Below are 18,793 nucleotides of genomic sequence, written 5' to 3'. Positions count from 1 at the left end.
TGTCAGTTGATAATGGGGTGACTTGAAATAGATTACAACAGACAGTAAGGCATGAATAGAACAGAAATGAACAGATATCTTTTAATGTATCAAACCAAATTCAATCTTTGTAGTTATAAAGAAACTTGAAAGCTTAGAAGAAAGTAGATGTACAAAGATTTTTTTAAGTTACTATTCAGCATTCAGTCCTGTTAAAACTCAGGAAAAAAAGACTTTTATGATCAACTTTTATGATAAGGAACAAAGTGAAGCCATTGAATCGACAGTTGTGTTCTACATGAAGTGAAGATAAAAATGGACTTTAAAGTTGAGATCTTCTGGTAAAAAGGGATACCAGAAGATATAGTTGGTGGTCCATAAGTTGTTGTAGATGTTGAAGGCAGCTGAAGTAAATGGCTCTGATGGTGCAGAGAGGGGCACGGGGAAGACAGATGGAGGATGCGAGGCTGTGCTGAGGGTCAGAAGGGCAACATCTGGGCTAAGAACCTCAAGCCCAGTCTGGTTCCCATCGAGGTAGTAAACACCTTTGTTTATAGCTGAAGAACAACAATATTCTTAGTCTTGGCAACTAATCATTCAAACGAAATGGTTTGCTTCTACTTTCATACTCAATTATCTTCTTCCTGCTGAAGTTGTTTTGATGTTTTAGTGTCACAAAAATCCAAGCTAAAGGTAGACGTACTGGATAGAAGTCAAATGTGGGACATTTGTAAAGAAAACACGATTTTGACACAGTGTGCGAGAAGGACAAACACAGATATGAATGCATGTGTACTGAATGTGTTGGCTGTAGGAGCAGTGAATGTAGGCGATTCACTGTACCTACGCATCTTCCCTAATGAATCAGGTACTCGTTTTTACTGGGCAGCTGCTGGCCTCAAACAGCGACCTGCTTCACATCTGAGCACACTAACCACTAGTAGCCTTTCCAAATGTTATGAAATCTAACCTTTCCTATGAGCTGAATGTGAAAGCAGAACGCCTGGGCTACCCCACAACAGAATCTGTGTACCCAGGCCAAGGTTATGGTAATTTTAAAGATATTTTAAAGATCCTGTAACTAAGCCCTTTCATGATAACAATAAATCAGCTTAATTTACCCTTGCCATAAAGCCATCCACTGACCTATAAACATTACAGTTCAGCTGGGATAAAGTAACACAGGTAGCGGACTGACTAATAATGTCGCTTGCAGAGTGTCAGGGATCTTATTTTTTTTATTACTGTTATTATTTATCTATCATTACTTTACTTTTATTAAATTGTGCTTTTACTCGTGTTCATAAGTCTGAAGCATTCTTAATTCTTCGTCTAGGATGGGCTATGAAGGACCATAAGTATTTATCCATGCAGTACCGTGTAGGTATTGGCTCCCATTCAAGATGACGTTGGTAGGGTCGATGAGCTCCCCGAGCTTGGACATAGTCCACTGACTGCCTGTCCTTGTCAAGGGGCTGAAGCCAACAGAGATTGCCTCCGAAAGACGCGTGGGGCCCTTGTTAAACCATTGGACCTCCATCTGCAACTCTACAATGTCCTCAAATAATATTACCTAAGTAAAAGACATTCATATTTACATGAAAATGATAAAACAACAGTAATCTGTGATGTTGCTGTTACTTGCTTTCTCATTGTAACATAAATTTCCCTACAAATACTTTCCCTTCTGCTTAAATGGAAGATACCGAATTAATTGCATCTTCATGGAATTTCTCACTGGCATTTATTTCCTTGTGTATAAACGAATGCTCGAAGCAAGTGTTTATCTCGGATTGTAGATAAAAAACTATCTGAAAATTATGCTAAAAATTATTCAACTTGTCAAGTATACAGGAAAATCAACCTCCTTTGAAAAGGCTTTTCTGTTGGTTTGGCACATAAGCGTAGTGAACGTAGAACACGGCTGGCAGCCCATAGTCGGTGACTGCTTCATAGTCAACTGGCAAAATCTTCACAATGAAGTCACAAGCAGGATCATCTGTGACATGTAGGTGTAGATATAGATTAAAAAGTTAGCACATAACACTGAAAACTCTCAAATATTTTTGTTTACAAACATAACCCTGATGTTATTGATGGTGACGATTTATTTTTTGGATATAAATTATATCAACTTGAACACATGACACACACACACACATGCGAACGCAATCGCATTTTAGCGCAAGAATAAAGCTTCACCCTTGACAAGACCATGGCAACGATGATGATGATGATTTGTCTATATAGTCTCTGTCCACACATACCTGTCTTCTTATACAGGTTTTTGGCTATGACCTCCCATTGCCGTGACACAGGGTGGGCGTTGGAAGTTGAATTGACTTTGTGAAAGCCAGCCCCTCCTCCGATGTAGTCATACAGCTTTGACATATGGTCATAGTCGGTCTCATTGTATGTGCTGTACAGAATTTGACCCATCCTGGAGCTGTCCGTCGCCCATTCCACCTGAGGGAGGATTCAAACAAAGATCAAGTACTCAGGGAGCGGGGTTGGATATATGTGTGTGTGAGTGTGAAAGATGAAGAAATACTGTACTTTGTTGTATGGATCATAGAGTCGCCCCAGGGACCCGTCTGTCGCAAACGCCAGGACTGTGCCATCCGTACAGGTATACTCGTCAGACAAGCTCACTGAGTCATACCCTGAAGGAACAAAGCATTGTGGAAGTGAAAAAAACTGCAGACCATTATAACGATATTATACGCCTTTAAAGCAAAATGCTATCAACACTGTATTTTTTACTAAATGATAAAATGTTACTGTATTACCACTGTATAATTATGTACTAAATGGTAAACTGCTATATACCCTTGTGGCTGTCGGGGAAGTGAAGGTATAGGTGGTCTTCGATGTATCTACGCACGACATGTGGAATGCAGAGCCTAAATTTCTTCCCCTGCCTTCACTTTCATGTGGAATGGATGTTTTTTGGATGAAGCGAAGCAGTTTTTTATTTAATGAAACAAGAAGAGACAAACCTGTGAGGTCAGGTATGCTGGGTTCCAGATTCTCAAATTCGCTCATGATGGAAGGGACCACGGGATGCGAACCTAAGCTGTTCAAAGCCAGATCCAGAAACTGGCGCTGCTCTTGCCAGGATGCTGTGCAGTTGATGTACCCCTGCCCTGAAAGTAGGTGAGAAAACATATGCCATTGATCAAACTTCAAATTGTGGTACATGGATGTTCATCAATATGTAGGTTCCTAACTCTAACCGACGCCCAGCTACCTGATCGAGCTTTCTCGAAAGCCGCGTTGGACCAGTTAACAAGATCTCCGACACCATTAAGACCCCAGGTATGCTCAGGAATTTTGGTCAGGTAAAACGCCGCTTGTGTAATCCGTGGATCGTCTGATTCGCACAGACCTGAAATTCACAAAATCATATACATGTACAGCTAAAGGTTCTTTACAGGGCAATGTGAGCATTAGAAAACAAAAGTGAAGAATGGTCGACAGGTAAATCTTTAAATCGAAACAACTTGACCGTGTGCGTTCCTCTCATGCGGTCGTTATACTGGTTGAAGCGGAACAGAGACAAATGACAAATCTTTATTTACGAGAGTAACAGAATAAGCAATTAAACTTTATGCTTTTCTACATCTACTCATCGATATATCAGCAGAAGAAACTAAAACACTACATTATTACAAAACAAGCATTAAAATCCGAAGACAGAAAATGTAGGATATCTACACAAATGTTGGGTTGGTTGTTTTCCACTGACCTATAGTGATACAGTCAGCGAACGCCCTCACGAAAGCTCGGTACATGGCCGTCTTCTTTGGATCCGACTGCACTCCCATGATCCACGTGTCGCCAATCTCCTGGGTAACAGGCTCAAAGGTCGTGGGAGATGCTTTCAGTGCTGACACGAAGTCGTCCAGAGTTGACCCTTGCACCATCGCGTTGGGGAATTGACCGCGGGCGAGTTCGAAGTTCCCAAGGATTTCCTACAGTGACCATTGAACAAGTAATGTCGTCTGAGTTTTCTTTCTGTCTTTTCCTTTGTCCCCTTCTTTTCTTTCACTTTTTAAAATCATCATTATCATGATGATGATCATCATCATGGTCTTCGTCTCTGCTAGGTGTGGCTTATGTATGCATAAAAATATTAAAACGATTATATATTTATTCTAAGTTTAATTTAGAAAGAATATTTTCATATTGTTAATAGTTTAATAGTTCATTTTTTTCAGTTGGAATCATCTGGAGTAGGCAATGCTTCAAACAGGTGTAACTGTAACCTATTTGTGTGTCATCACCTGGATGGTCTCCGGTGGCCCGCTGTTGTCCGTGCGGAAGGCAAAGCACAGTGTCTCGGGAAAAGCCTGCACGTCCTGGGCGAACACGCAATCCTTTACAGACATGCCACCCGCCATAATGGGGAAAGAGCCAGGATTACCCGGGTAGCCCCCTAGGAATCAATGAAAATCTCACAAGCAGGCATGTCACCAGATGGACGCCACTCATTTTCACCGTAATGGTGAAAATACTGTAATAGCAGATGTTATTATTAACATTGGATTTGAGTTTCTGCGAGAAAGTCCGTACTTGACTTTGCCTGTTGTTTAGACAGATTGCAGCTTTTGAGTGGCAAAGTTCGCAAGTCAAAATTTTCTGAGTGCGGTTTTACCTCCCCCTACCTCAGTGTCCTCCCTTGGTCAATCTCTTTTCCACTTCTACTAACAGTAACACTAGCAAGATATTGCACACAGCATCCAGGCTTTTAACACAGAAAATGAAAGTTTCAGTCAGTCCAAACTAACCCGGATGCCAGAATGCAATCACGCCATCCTCATCTTTGTCCTCAGGACGCATCTTCCACACAAATGCCTGCGACGGCAAAGCCGGCGGGCTGGTCATCTGGTTGACACCAACGGTGATGGCGGTGATGTTGTGCTTCTTCATGATGGGGATCACAGCACTGGTCATGCCTGTCATCAAACCACAGGTGCATTTCTCTTGTTTTATTTTTGTTTGTTACGTTAAATTGATACTACTTGTCATCTAATACAGCGTATATACATCGGTAAAATTTAACTGACATCAGTGTGACAATACAGTAACAATACATTTCTATAAAAATTAATACGTATCCCTACGATGAAATCGATACAGGTAAATCTTTAAAAACTAAATCGATATTAAATATCCTTACACTTAAATCGGCATCAGTACATATAAAAAATAAGAAGATATATCATAACTTAATCAATACCAATGCATCCATATTCATCAGAATTAATTAAGTTGTTTCATGTGTTTAGGACACCACTCTCCCTCTCACGATTAATGGAGCGAGTTACTTCATTTGCTATCCTAGGTCTCACTAACTCACCCGGCACATCCCGCTGGCTGACGACTGGTGTTGTCCTCTGAATGTTGAACTCTCGGTCAAGACCGAAGCTGATGTCCAAGGCCATGTCCAGCAGCGTGGGGTCCATGAAAAATTCGTATTGCATGTTCATGGGGCCGGCGTGCCACACCACGTCGCCATTGTTGATGGCCAGCCGCATCGCATTCACCTCATCTTGCGACGGACACTGATGAAGTTTACAAGAATACTTACGGCTTCCTCTACAAACAACACCTCTCCTTTCTCCCCAAGAACGGTGTGTTTATTCCATGGACATCATTGCCCATGCGTAACATACAGTAATGACAGTGGCTACATGCACTGTTACTGAGGAAGAATGCTTATCATAAGCAGATAAATCTCCACCATGTACGTTATATTTGAATTATACATTGAACAAGTTGTTTTTAAAGGGGTTGAAAAATCTACATGAAATAAATGACAACAAATTCTTAGGCCAGAGAGATGAGTCTGAACCTGCCATGTTGGTCGACTAGGTAGCGAAGTGGTTCAAAGCTACAGAGAGGGTTATCACTCATCAGGTCCTGGATTCGGGGACACAACTCTGTGTCACCCTGCTGACGAAGCGGACCACAGACTGCTATAATCTATATATATAAATAATAATAATAACTTTTCTGCCTATACCCGAAGTCAGTAGCGATTTGCCATGGCAGATATGAACCTTTGCGCTAAATCCGCGGTCTGTGAAGTCTGAGGGGGCCGTCTGTGATTTTCTCCGAGTACTCCAGTTTCCTCCCCTGTCATCGCTGTCCTACCCATAAGCAAGCTAGCAAGCAACCAACCAACCTGCAAAGACACGTTGCTGGCCATGGTCACGGTCGTGCAGTTCAGGTAGAGGCGAAGTAGCCAGGGGTGGGTAGTGTACACCAGCCTTTCTTGAAAACCGAACAGCCGAAGACCCTCCGCAAGGCTGACGGCTCTAGGATAGTACTCGGTAAAGTACTTGTTGATGACATTTAGGGCGAAGCCAACAGTTGGGTAAATTCCATCATAGCCAACATCTGTGAACACGATTGTAGCCAACACGTAGAAATATTAGCATAGATGTAAATAATTGTAGTCAATACTTGTAAATACCGTTATCAATTATTACACGCCAAAAATAATGTAGTCAACGTCTGTAAACATCGTCAAAATCAAGACCCGAAAATGTCATTGCATCAAACATCTATGGCATCATGCAGTCAACTTTTGTAAACGACTGTACCAATGATGATGATGATGTTCATTTATTTATAGAGCACCTCATCCCATCAATAAAGGTGAACTTAAATGAAATTGCTTATAGTCGTGTGTGAGTTGTTGTTGTTGTGTGTGTTGTGAGTTGTGGTGTATGTGTTGTGCTGTGTTTCTCTGTATGTGTGTGTGAGTTGTGGTGTATGTGTTGTGCTGTGTTTCTGTGTGTGTGTTTTTTTTTTTAAAGACAGAATTGGTCAATGTGAATATCAAATGAAGTATAAATTAAGCTTCTCATTATTAGGTGTAATAATTACATTTTACCTATTAGCATACATACCAAGGTGATTCATAAATATGAGATGAACTTTCCTTATCAAAGACGGATCAACAGCTGGCGTTTTTCGTAAATTTCCCTGTAAAGAGGTCCTTTGTCAGCATTAAACTCACAAGTAAAATAAAATATTGGGTAACCTGATTATTGGACTTTCGCTCCACATTTGTCCGGTTTCTGTAAGTAGAAGTTCGGTGAAATAATTTTAAAGAAGTTTAGATGGTCTTGCACATTTGGATGTGAAACAGGGCTCAACAGTTTTTTTAGTTGTTTTCAGTCGACCAAGCAAATTTGACCGTTTGTCCGTTCCTTGACAATTTTGACAATGATATATTTTTCATCTACGAGAATGATTTAGGCTGTTTGGTTGCTGTATACTGCTCTGGAACATATTTATTTTATTCGGTGGCCCCAAGATAAAAATACTAGGCAGAATAAATGGATGGGGGAGAAGAGAAGAGAGGGGGAGGGTAGGTGCGAGTCTCTCGACGACTTCACTCCTTGCTGAGCATGAACTTTCAATGTGACTTCATGACAACATCACACACGAACACGCTCGACTCAAATAAAGTGCTTCATCAAAAGTTGATAACAAAACTAGAGCTGGAAGAATTAGCGACCTATATTCAATAAATCATCACAAATACAGCCCTCTGTGCATAATTCTTCTGCCAGGTACAATATCAAACTAAAACTTGTTCCTAATTTTCTTTTTCTCTTTTTTTTTTCTCTCTCTCTATTAACCTGATGCGTTGTAGGCAAGACACGACCAGCTTACCGGAATGAGTCTTCATGTGACAGCACCACCTTGTTACCAATGGCCGAATAACAACCCTGCTGGTTTTTACAACCACCCTAATGGTTTATATAAACAACAGAACTTCACAAAAGCTAATAAAACTTCAAAAGATTAACAAACAATTAAGTCGCAAGCGAGACAAAAATGCATCTGGAAGCAGTGGACAGCCCGGTCCTTCATACAATGCCCTATGACTAGGTTACTAGGAGCAGGAGAATGAGAGGCAAAGAGGAAAATAAAAGTTTTAATGGAATTGCATTTTACGAACATACTTCAAAATCAGAGAATCTAGTGACATACTTGCACAACACTTGTGAAGAGGGTCAAGATGCCGACGAGACAAAGAACACAACTAGGGCTCGCCATTTCTCCAGCACACGGACACACACTCAAGGCCAACGGTGAGACACACCCTGCCGACCTCAATCATGAGAGAGATTATCAGGTAAAAGCAGAGTTGTAAGGGTCAAAGTTGTTTTTTTTAGCATTGTGCTGGATAATGATAGGACTGATGATGTGTTTGTGACTGTCACGATCTTGTAGACCAGAACAGTGTAGGAAGCATCGATGTTGTATATCTGATGCTTGCTTCTTGTTTAAGATTTTTAATAAACATCGTAAATGGTTTTAACAGCTATAGTACTTTTGTATATTTGACACTGATGTAGGAAGATTTCTTGGTTTTATTGACTTTCCAAGACTTGTTTGTATTGTATAAGTGACTGGATAACAATCGCCTTTGAAATGTTTTGAGCATGTTCGTGAGTACTGTATGGGGACAAGTTCGCAAGAAACGCTTTAACAAATGCAATTTGTAGCTGTTGTATTTAAGTTTGGCTCTTAGCCCTTGTTTATTTATTTATTTATTTTTTTTTTAATCTGTCAACCAGCGACCAGTCCCCTACATGCAAGCATTCTCCCCCGCAATACACGCAGCGCGATAATAGTAGTCTTTGCTGTAGTCGTGTAAGCTAACCGGCGGATATGGTGGCCGGTACACAGAGACTCACGGCTTTTCCAGCTGCGTTTAGCCGGCGGGAGGCCTGAGTCTTGTCACTCACCGATTATTGCCCACACTTTAAGAACAGATTATGACACTAGGCCTACACCAAGTGTTGCTCCTTAACAGCGATTTCACATCGACTTCATGGGAAATTTTTAATAATTTGATTTCTTTTCATTTTTTGTCTTCTTCTTACCGTTATTCTTTTAAAGCTTGACACAAGGCCCACCCTCTTTTTTCTATATATATATATTTTTTTTGTTTTTGGCTTTCTCCCAGCGGCCTGTCCCCTCGATACAAATATTCTTCCCAGCGATACACCAGACCCTCTCCTTCGGTACCATAATTTCCACTTTTTTTTTTTGTTGCACCAGACCCTCCCCCCCTTTTTATGCAACAACCTTTTACTTTAGCTTCAGATCCTTCGTACTCGTACCTTTTGCCCACCTACGTGGAAAAAAAGATGACACTAGGCATACACTTCAGCTCAATGGTGACATCTTTTAAAAGTGTTGTAGCAGGCTCTCCTCTGGGTACCTGACCCTCCCCTTATCACCAGACCCCTACTCTTCTGATTTGAGTTACGTCCTGCCTTGAGATTATCACCTGGCCCTCCCTGGCACCAGACCCTCCTGAGATCCTAGCCAAAAATGCCCTCTTCATCCCCACCACCAGCCACAAGATGGCCTCTAGTCTGGCTTGATGAACTCTTTAACCTGCTTATAGAAGACCACTCAAGCGCATATAATTCTCCTTTTTCAACATTCAAAAATAAAGCAAAAATATCACAGCCTGATAATATTTTTTTTTCCTGAGATGGGGGCATACCTATATGATCCATGGTTTGCAAAGCAAAAAAATCACAGCCTTATAATATTTTTTTTCCTGAGATGGGGACATACTTATATGATCTATGGTTTGCAGAGAAAGAAAAACACAAAAAATGTCGACAATTATGAATGTCTTGTTTTATCAGTCAAACAACTTTAAATCTTTCTTCATATGCTGAGTTGTTCTACTTTCTTGCACAGAGTTTCTTTCATTGAACCTTCTGGTACAAGCTTTAGAGCAAGAAATAGTGCTTCATAGTATTTCCTCAACTTAGTCCCACATGTCACAGAAACTGGTGTTTGCTTGGCCAAGATATCCAGCAGAACAACAAACAGAGTTTGTGTCAGATCCGGTGCACAAGACAGTAGGATACAAATGTGGGCAAAAATCTGAAAATGGGCCAGTGCAGTGGCTTCTTCTTTGCATTCCTGCTTGTCCACACTCAGCAGCACTTCCTGAAAAGACAAAATAATGCTGTTTTTCAGAGCTTTTCAGATGCAACAAATAATAATTATCATAATATGCCAGCTATTCAGCATGCACAAATTATATAATGCAGGTTATTACGACTTTTCAGCTTGAAATAAGACATTGATCTTTAACAATCCACAAGTAACAGACTGCACATAACTAATTAACATGAATCCCTACAAGTTCAGTCATAATGTTTTTTTTATTTCTATGTATTATGATGACTCTATGTATTATGAAGTATTTATTTAGCCCAATTTATACACTTAATTTGAAAACTCCAGAACACAGAAATATGCTAACCTAATTAACTTCTGCACATCAATTATACTTTTATCTATGTGCACACAAATTTTTTCCTTTTCTAATATCCAACACTTTCACATCTTCACAATTCACAGACAAATTCTCCTGCCTGATTTTCAATCATTTCCCAGATAAGGCACAACCAGTCAAATGTGGAAGAATCGTCACCTGACTTTAAGAAATAACTGTGACACAAGCCTGATCAAAGGGCTCTAGTAAACTATATTTGCCACTCAATGAAAATCAATCTCCATGGTGTTTAAATAATGCCGTCAACGGCAGAACAAAATTTCCAAAACCCTTGCTGCAGACAATACTTGAAAGAAATTTACATAGTCAACAAATCTTAATGTAGAGAAGCCAGATTACAAAACAACAGACCTGAAAGCCGGCCACCAATAGCTGACCAAGATGATGGAAAACAGGCTGAGAAGCTTCCTGATGATGATGACAAACAAGTACTGCAGCATCCATTAGCAGCTGAGATAAAAGCAGCTCCTTCTTGACCTCTACAATGAGAAACAAACCTATTGACCATAATTGCTAGAGATGTAGGTATATTCTAACAAGTTTAAAATATATTGGCACTCAAAACTGCTGCAAAAATCTTTTTTTCCAAGACTAGGAGAGTAATCTCACTAATGGATATTTTTTACATGAAAAATAAGATTTTTAGGGATGGTAGACCTAGTTAAATAACTAAGAACTAGCAGTAATCTAAATGTCAAAATATCTCACAGAAAACAGGAAATAAATAAATCTATATTTAAGTGTTTACCATTCAAGTCAGAAAAATGAATGTTGCTGACAAAAAGGCAACGGAATCCAATGTCACTACAGTCTGCATCAATGATGGCTGACAACAGCCGCACGACTCTCTTAATCTCAGGTACCAAAAGGTTCGGAAGGACCTACAAAGACAGTGTTGCAACAATCCAATCCATTATAACATCGTGAATACTGCAGGTGATAAACAAAATTCATCACTAATACATTTTGCTAACCAGCTGATAATCAAAGAATGACTTACAAAAATTCATATTAATAAAACCTCACACAACTAAATCCTGCTAAAAAAAAGATCAGTTCTCTATTCTGGAAATCCTGTCAAAATCAGCATTAAGTGAACTAAGCAAGAAATCTGAATATTTCTGTCAGATCATTGGCAGAAACATTAGTATAAGTAGAAAATAAAGTGTTTTTTTAAATGAAATGAAAGTTAAGACATTAAGAAGAAAATCAGTCATTTACCTTATCTGCAAAATAAAGGGAAAAAAAAATAGAAAGAAGTGTGTTAACAAGTTTGTAGTCTTCATATTTTTTTCCTAAATTACAAAATTTAAGACACGCCTTAGTAATTCAGAGTAGGAGGAAGGCATCCATATGTTAACCCAGCAGTTAACAGTACATGAATAAAGTCACCACAGTATATACCTGGAACAGGCCAACAAGCAGGATATTCTCCTGTATGGTGGGTCTGAGGCACCATATCTTTTGCACAACTTTCTTCTCAGCCTCATCACTGATGGCAGTCAGACGTAAAATAGGAAGAGTTTCTGATGACAAGGTTGAGACAGCTTTAACTAATAAATGAGATATTGCCTGCACAAGAAAAAGCACATACATATTTGTGAGTGAATACTCAAACACATAAATTTATAGACCAGTACATCTACAACTCCTGCAAAGACTGACAATAAATCCTTGCAGTTTACTTGAACATTTTTAATTGAAAAGCTATATCTGCTGGTATTTGAGCAAGAAAAGTTGATAGATAAAGAAATGGAGATATTTAGAATGCTGTCTGTAGACACATAAAGAATTGTCCATAGCTATATACAACACTATAGTTATATAGATTGGTCCACAGACATAGTGTGCTGTCCATAGTGCTCACCTCACTGCCTTCACTGGCAGCAGACGGTCCAGTGATGTTGCCCAAATAACCTACAACTGTCCAGTCATAAGATGAACACATTTTCCTGACCCAGCTCAAACTGTTTCCTTTGAAAGAAAAATAAAAAAATTGCTAGTTATAGGTGACAGCACATTCAGCATTTCAATCATGTTTGCCATTTTACAAGCTTAATGTTCTCTGTGTTCGACAAATCTCATTTGCAGTCCCTTCATAAACAAATAATGTTTTGAAAATATACTCACCTTTAAGAGAACAGTCAGGGACACTGAGACACTTTTCTAAAAGACCTACAGCTGTAAGCACAAGGGTCTTGAGCCTAACATAATAATTAATGTCTCTTTTCCTTGTTACAAGCTCCACGCACTCCTGTAAACGGTCAGCACAGCATATAATCAGAGTTGCTGGATGAATCTCTTCCAACCAATCCAACAAGCTGACAGAAAGAGCTGAATCTAAGCAGCAAATCAGTAGTCTCAAGGCAAAGTCTGTGCTGACTGGATGACATGATGGTGTTGATCTGATCGTGATGAATGGAAGTACAGAGGTTGTCAAAAAGTCAGATAACATAAGCAGTGGAGGCTGTTTATCATCACACTTGTAAGTCTGAAAATTGGTTAGACAACAGACATTAAAATATGCTTTGCTTTTTTTTAACCAACTTGCGCATAAAAATGCACACTAGGATGGCCACATACAGGTGCATGCACATATATGCAAAGCACATGGTACAAAGAATGAACAAAAAATGGAAGGAAAGGCAAAATTTGGTTTTAAACAATTCCCTAAATATTAAATCTGAAACAATAATCAGAAAGCTTTGTCAATAATTTAGTGGACAGCTCTGCAGTTGTAGCATCTGCATCCCCATAAGTTAAAAAAAAATAAACCTTTTCATTCCTCTACCTGAATCAATGAAGCCAGTAAGCCCATGAAATTTTTTTGCTCACTGCTGTCCAACTCATGGGTCACAAGGGCAGAATGCAAACAGTGGCATAACAAGGAACAGTCACTGTGATGGACAGGGTGTTCAGTTCTACACACTGCAGGCATCAGGCTAAAAACCTAACAAAACATGGCACCCTTCTGTTTAACAAGCTGAGAACTTAAACTTGATCAATCAGCATATAAACAAATCAACTGAAATTGCAAAATACCCTGCAGTTCAAACAACTATAATGTACAAATCTATAACACAGACAAGTGTAATTCCTACAAATGATCAAGTCTTAAGCTACCATATATTTTATACAACATGTAGCTTTTATGTGTAACTGTGTTAGACTTTGATAGTAAAAATCATCTGGCCTAGTCAACAGATTCAGATAAGTTTTAAAAACACAATATCTAGATATATTAAAAAAAACAAAAAACAATGAAAGTTAATATTGAAGCAGACCTTGATAACCACTGGGATCTGACCAGAACTGGCTACAGCCATCTGTACTGAGTACTGCAGCAACAGTGCAGGGTCATGGAGAGCTAGGCACACCATCTGCTGCAAGTCCTGCATCATAATGAAATATGCCACCATTGCTTAAAAACCCCAAATACTGCTGAATCCTAACAGGACAGGTAATGGCAAAATAGCATGTGTAGTAGGGTGCAACAAATGCTTGCATCCAAATATGCATATGGCCTCATCAACCCTAATTACTCACATGCCTGCATTCCCTGCTCCCATCCACCAACACACACACACACTTTTTTTTTATATGCAATAAATTCTTTTGTTCTCAATTATGCATTATATTTTATCAATCACTAACTGAATTGTCAGCAAATACACCCATACATTTATCCAGCTTCTTCAAAACCACAAAACATTAATCCATATGATAAAAAGTATTTCTGATGTGATTAAGACAACCAACAGTACTTACCTTGAGGGCTGTACTGACAGTAAGTTTGTTGAATGTGACTCTCAAGGCCTGGTCAAAATATGGCACCAATGGAAGATTAGGCAATGCCCTATTCTGGTACTTGTCAAGAATGATCTTCTCTTGTGTTGCCAGATTAAGTCTACTGAACACGTTCATTGTTATCTGAAATAAAATTCCTGCTCTCAAACTGCCTTCTTGCAAAAGTGTGGTCAGATGTTGGGGTATGTCTGGTCTAAACATATATCTACCAAAAGCCCAAAAAAGGTTTTTAAAACAGCCCAACCTCTACAAGCGCCTCCTCCCCACTCCCCAACACTGACAAAAACAAAAACAAAAACAAAAACAAAATTAAAGAAGTGAGCATATTACTGAGGGGGAGGGGGGAGATTGGTGTTTGACGCAGAGTCAACAGCCAAGGCTATATCACCGCAAGGCAGCCAGCACTGTAAACAGATGCCACGTGCAGAGAAAGAACAGCGTGTCTGAGACAAGAGCTGAACCCAGGACAGCCAACCTTCACTGTATTGGTGACAGGCGCTAACCAGTGCGCCACAGGACCACCCTAGAGCATATTATTGAGCAAGAAACCCTGATGTAAAAATTTATGTTGCTAAGCTTATTGATGAAATAAATTTTTAAAATTTCACCTCAGCCAATTTTTTCTTGACACTTTCATTTGCAGAAATGATGTGAGATTGAGTGATTTCAGAGAAGATGCTTATCAAATGAATGACATCAGATTCTTTGAGTAGGAGCTTTTGTTCTGTTCTGAGGAAATCTAAAAATCTGGAATGACAGTTATGCAAATAATTTAGTACAAGATTATCCAATTTAATTCACAGAAAAGCTGACAAGTATCATTAAATTTTACATGCCATTTCCACATTTCAACAAGATTTAATTTGGGTAAAATGTAAAATAAAAGCATGCAGTGTGTATGCATGTGCATGTACTTAAGTGAAAACTGAATGTGTTGTAGGTGCGACAATTATTTAAAAAACTGAGCACACATTTTCTCATTCAACAGATGTACTATTACTATTATATCACGTCAGACAAGACTTTTCCCCAAAATATGTCTCAAGATATATATTTATCTTACCCTGCCAGCCACCAAGAATCCAAGTCCCTTTTGGCCAAACCATACTCTAGGCATGCTGAAAAGTATCCAGTTAAAAAAATATTGTCTTGCTAATTATTTTTTTTCTAAAACATCATCACAGAGTAACTCACTACCATAAACTGCAGTTTAATATTCAACTTAATTTCAGTTTATTTAGCATTCTGCCTGACAAACCTGCTTTAATAAAAGTCACATGTTGAAACTCACTAATATAAAATTTCAAATAATTTTAAATCAATGAGTCTGAAATGGAATGGCACAAAAAGCATCTTTTTCTCACCTTTCCAGCGAGGGAGCCGCTTTTGAATTCTCTCCATGACCTCTTTTAGAGAAGGGTTTTGCCTTTTTTTCTCCTCTTCCTTCTCCCTCTGTATAACTTGAGCAGCAATTTTTTTAACCTTATTATAAGTTAATTTTATTACAGAGTCTTCAGGTAAATCAAGATAAACAGAGAAACATGTGCACAGTTCTTTCATGATTTCTGCTGTTTTCATAGGCTGTTTAAAACCCATAAGGTTTAACTCTAAGCTGATATGATTTCCAAGATCAGCGTTATCTTCTGAATGAAGACAATCCTGTGTATCACCAAGAGATGATTCTAAAAGCAAGAGCAGTCTGTGAACAGCATTTATGAAAGTGTCCTGACAAGTTGCATTATGCAAGGATGTTAACACAAACTCTTGTGTACCAGACACAGAAACTGCAGGCAAATGCTCAGTTCCATCAGGATCTGCCTGCTCAAATGTCTTTACTTCCGAAACAGCTATGTCGTCTTCATCATCTGAAGCAAACAGATGGTTTACTGTTGATACCATTTTAGAAGAGGGGTCTGGTGTCAGTGACAGTACACTCAAAAGCAGGAGACAAGGCAATACACGATTGCAAAGCACTGGTTGGCTCTCAGTCAAGTCTGACTTTTTTTCAGTCTGATGTTTAGAACACCACTGCCGCAGGAGCTCTAGAGTATTCATCAAACAGCTTATCATCTCAGCACAGCTCTTATCATCAAGATTTTTGTGTTTCCAGCACAGTCCTGCTGATGTTTGACTCATGGAGCACATTTGATTTCCCTTTGCTTGTAAAACATCAGATATTACTGAAGATAGCAGAAAGTCTATTATAGTAGCCAAAAGGTTCAAATCATTTGAAAATGCTGGTCCATTTGAGCAGTAGTCCAAGCAGGCAGTTGCAAAGTCCATGCAAATTTTCCACTCAGCTTCTGCAAGGATCTGAGCAAGAAAAAAAAAAAGAGGAAAAACTAGGTATCCGGAACAGAAAATACTCACAGACTATGTTTATAACCTTCAGGTACATGCGCACACACACAAACCATAACTACTGTCAAAAATGAAACAGTCTATACAGATAATACTAAGTAGAAGCAACTGACACTTAGCTGGGTGTTTTCTTTTAAACAACCTGCTAGTAATAATAACAATAAAGTTAATTTATATAGCACTTTACACCACAATCAAAGGCAAGCTCAAAGTGCTTTACAAAAAGAATAAATAAAGAAAAACATAAAGACATTAATAATGAACGTTGATCTAAACAAAAAAAACTGTAAGATTACTTACGCTTCATCAGTAATTAACTAAATACTACTCAAGCGATGAAAAGATGATACATGTATAATTTAATAACTGTCATACCTCTCCTATGAATCCAGTCCAGCTCATATTGTCTACAAGCTCAAAATACAAACTTGGGTGGAACCCTGGTAGAGGCCAACACAACAACTCCAGGGATCCTGGTCTACTTTGATTATTTTCCTGTGATCCAACAGGTCCCTTCTTGTAAACAAATGTTTTTTGGAAAAGTATAAGATGAAGACGTTTACTCCATTTCTGCTGCTCGTGTTGTGGCCGACTGCCTTCTAAACCTCTAATAATTTCGCAGAGAGCATTCTTGATAAGGGCATATGCTTCACCACTCCTTTTGCCTTTCTGGTTGCAGAACATGATTTCGTCGCCCTGAAATATACACCTACATATTTAGTTTATTTGAACGTTTATACTTAACGTTTTTATTATATACTTAACGTTTTTATTCGTTGTTTTACAAACTTTCTCAGAAGATAAGTACAGCTTTACAATAAAATTATAGACTATGTTCGTATAATTATACATTCACCGTGATAAAGCGTTAACACAAACAATTGTACTTTATTGTTGGGTGGAGTGTGTGTGGTTAATCAGAGCTAGGTTATCCCTGGTACTTATAGTGACATGATTTATTGACGCGAGATTCAGTAAATAATAAGTTCAGAGAAGTATGAATTTTAAGTGCGTGCCTTTGTTTTTGCTAGTGCGAAGGCGCCGTGAAGCACTGCAATCTCCGGACAATAGTCCATTTCATAAGATTGTTTCGACGAAAGATGCAAAACACTTCAGACGCACACGCTACTCTCCCGGAATACGATGAAAGTGAATAGAGTTCTTTCCCCTAGTTTTTTTTTCTCCGGCTGACGAGGACGTGGGATTATTGCTTTGGTACATGTGCGTAATGGATATAATATTGCAAGTCGTTTTATTATGTACATACATGCTGTTTGGGGACTGCGTGTCACTGGACTTGACCGTACATATTCCTTGAGCACTACACCTAACATACCCCCCACAGTGCGTCCTTTTTTCCCCCTCCCCCTTTTTGCTGCCTTCTTTCTCTGCAGCATCGCGAAATTCCCAGTTCTTGTTACTTAGTTTCTCTTTGCATTTTCTATATTTGTCTTTTATGCGTCGTCAGTACTATTTATTTTTCCGTCTCTTGTATGCTGTCCATGTCTCATATTCTCCTTACGAGTGTATGCGCTATACAAATCAATATGTAGTGCAATGCAGAAAATGTGTTTAACATATGCGTGAAACTTTGTCCGTGGATGTGATTAAAAATAGCGACTTCACATACGTGGATCTGTTCTACTTGTACTTGGCAAGCAGCCAGAATAGTTAACTATGAAATATGTGGCGTTATTTTCCACCACGGGTCATCTGTACCCTCTCAATCAAAATGTAATCATCCTTTTTTTTTTTAATCATCGGTAGTCCATTCACTCCATGCTGTGACCTCTCAGCCAACTCATCCGAATTTTCCTCCCAACCCCTCCATTTTTTATTTTTATTTTTTTTAGCGTTCACCACCCACAAACGGAACACACCTACAACAAATCATATGCCACATTTGCAAATGCAATTGTTCACTACCATCAGGTACAATTCAAGACTACCCCCCTCCCCCGCAATTAGACACTGAATGGCAAAACCCGCTGGAATGCTCGTTTCCCTCCCGCAGGACAACAGCAATCTCGCATGATGCTCCTAATCAAAAGAAACCTCAAACGTGAGTCCTGCGGTTAACCCATCCTCTGAGCAAAAATGTCTATTCCTGCTACAAATCCTTTCTAAATTTATTATGTGGAAAACAGTTTCATATGTAATTATTGAACAGGAAAGTGGTAAGAAAAAACATAAAACAGAGGTAGGAACAGGAAGCTTGACATGAAGCTTGCAATTAAAGTCCCAGCAGTTTCCAAGCCAGGTATTTTCCCATCAGCAGAATTGACGATAATG

At 39.0% G+C, this 18,793-nt stretch overlaps 2 protein-coding genes across 2 annotated transcripts; both read right to left on the bottom strand.

Annotated features, from left to right (window-relative positions):
• Nucleotides 1-67: 67 nt before the first annotated feature.
• LOC112576153 lies at nucleotides 68-9,344 on the bottom strand. The gene is made up of 14 exons (XM_025258427.1): nucleotides 7,993-9,344; nucleotides 6,900-6,975; nucleotides 6,170-6,384; nucleotides 5,342-5,546; nucleotides 4,770-4,937; nucleotides 4,266-4,417; nucleotides 3,728-3,953; nucleotides 3,230-3,367; nucleotides 2,979-3,125; nucleotides 2,536-2,642; nucleotides 2,247-2,445; nucleotides 1,844-1,978; nucleotides 1,357-1,527; nucleotides 68-536 (listed from the first exon to the last, which is right to left on the bottom strand). The coding sequence occupies exons 1-14, from the start codon at nucleotides 8,056-8,058 to the stop codon at nucleotides 274-276; spliced, it is 2,268 nt and encodes a 755-aa protein (XP_025114212.1). The 5' UTR covers nucleotides 8,059-9,344; the 3' UTR covers nucleotides 68-273.
• Nucleotides 9,345-9,485: 141 nt separating this feature from the next.
• On the bottom strand, nucleotides 9,486-18,747 carry LOC112576152. Its single transcript, XM_025258426.1, has 14 exons — nucleotides 17,518-18,747; nucleotides 16,877-17,197; nucleotides 15,505-16,453; nucleotides 15,204-15,258; nucleotides 14,749-14,887; nucleotides 14,102-14,263; nucleotides 13,618-13,725; nucleotides 13,125-13,283; nucleotides 12,464-12,824; nucleotides 12,201-12,307; nucleotides 11,738-11,905; nucleotides 11,082-11,214; nucleotides 10,685-10,812; nucleotides 9,486-9,981 (listed from the first exon to the last, which is right to left on the bottom strand). The coding sequence occupies exons 1-14, from the start codon at nucleotides 17,575-17,577 to the stop codon at nucleotides 9,694-9,696; spliced, it is 3,138 nt and encodes a 1,045-aa protein (XP_025114211.1). The 5' UTR covers nucleotides 17,578-18,747; the 3' UTR covers nucleotides 9,486-9,693.
• Nucleotides 18,748-18,793: the final 46 nt, after the last annotated feature.

The sequence above is a fragment of the Pomacea canaliculata genome, linkage group LG11 (assembly GCF_003073045.1).
Source record: "Pomacea canaliculata isolate SZHN2017 linkage group LG11, ASM307304v1, whole genome shotgun sequence".
Lineage (NCBI taxonomy): Eukaryota > Metazoa > Mollusca > Gastropoda > Architaenioglossa > Ampullariidae > Pomacea > Pomacea canaliculata.
The sequence above is the reverse complement of the archived record's forward strand: the minus strand, read 5'-3'. Positions and strand labels throughout refer to the sequence as shown.

Bases quoted from the DNA above. Each gene is read 5' to 3' on its own strand.
- LOC112576153 (XM_025258427.1), bottom strand. From the start codon at position 8,058: ATGGCGAGCCCTAGTTGTGTTCTTTGTCTCGTCGGCATCTTGACCCTC. The intron at 6,385-6,899 runs GTATGTATGCTA...TCGTGTTCACAG, and splicing joins CATATTTATGAATCACCTTG to ATGTTGGCTATGATGGAATT. The intron at 4,938-5,341 runs GTGAGTTAGTGA...GTTTGATGACAG, and splicing joins CAGCCAGCGGGATGTGCCGG to GCATGACCAGTGCTGTGATC.
- LOC112576152 (XM_025258426.1), bottom strand. From the start codon at position 17,577: ATGGACTATTGTCCGGAGATTGCAGTGCTTCACGGCGCCTTCGCACTA. The intron at 16,454-16,876 runs GTATGACAGTTA...TTTCTTGCTCAG, and splicing joins GGACTGGATTCATAGGAGAG to ATCCTTGCAGAAGCTGAGTG. The intron at 11,906-12,200 runs GTGAGCACTATG...TTTCTTGTGCAG, and splicing joins CTGCCAGTGAAGGCAGTGAG to GCAATATCTCATTTATTAGT.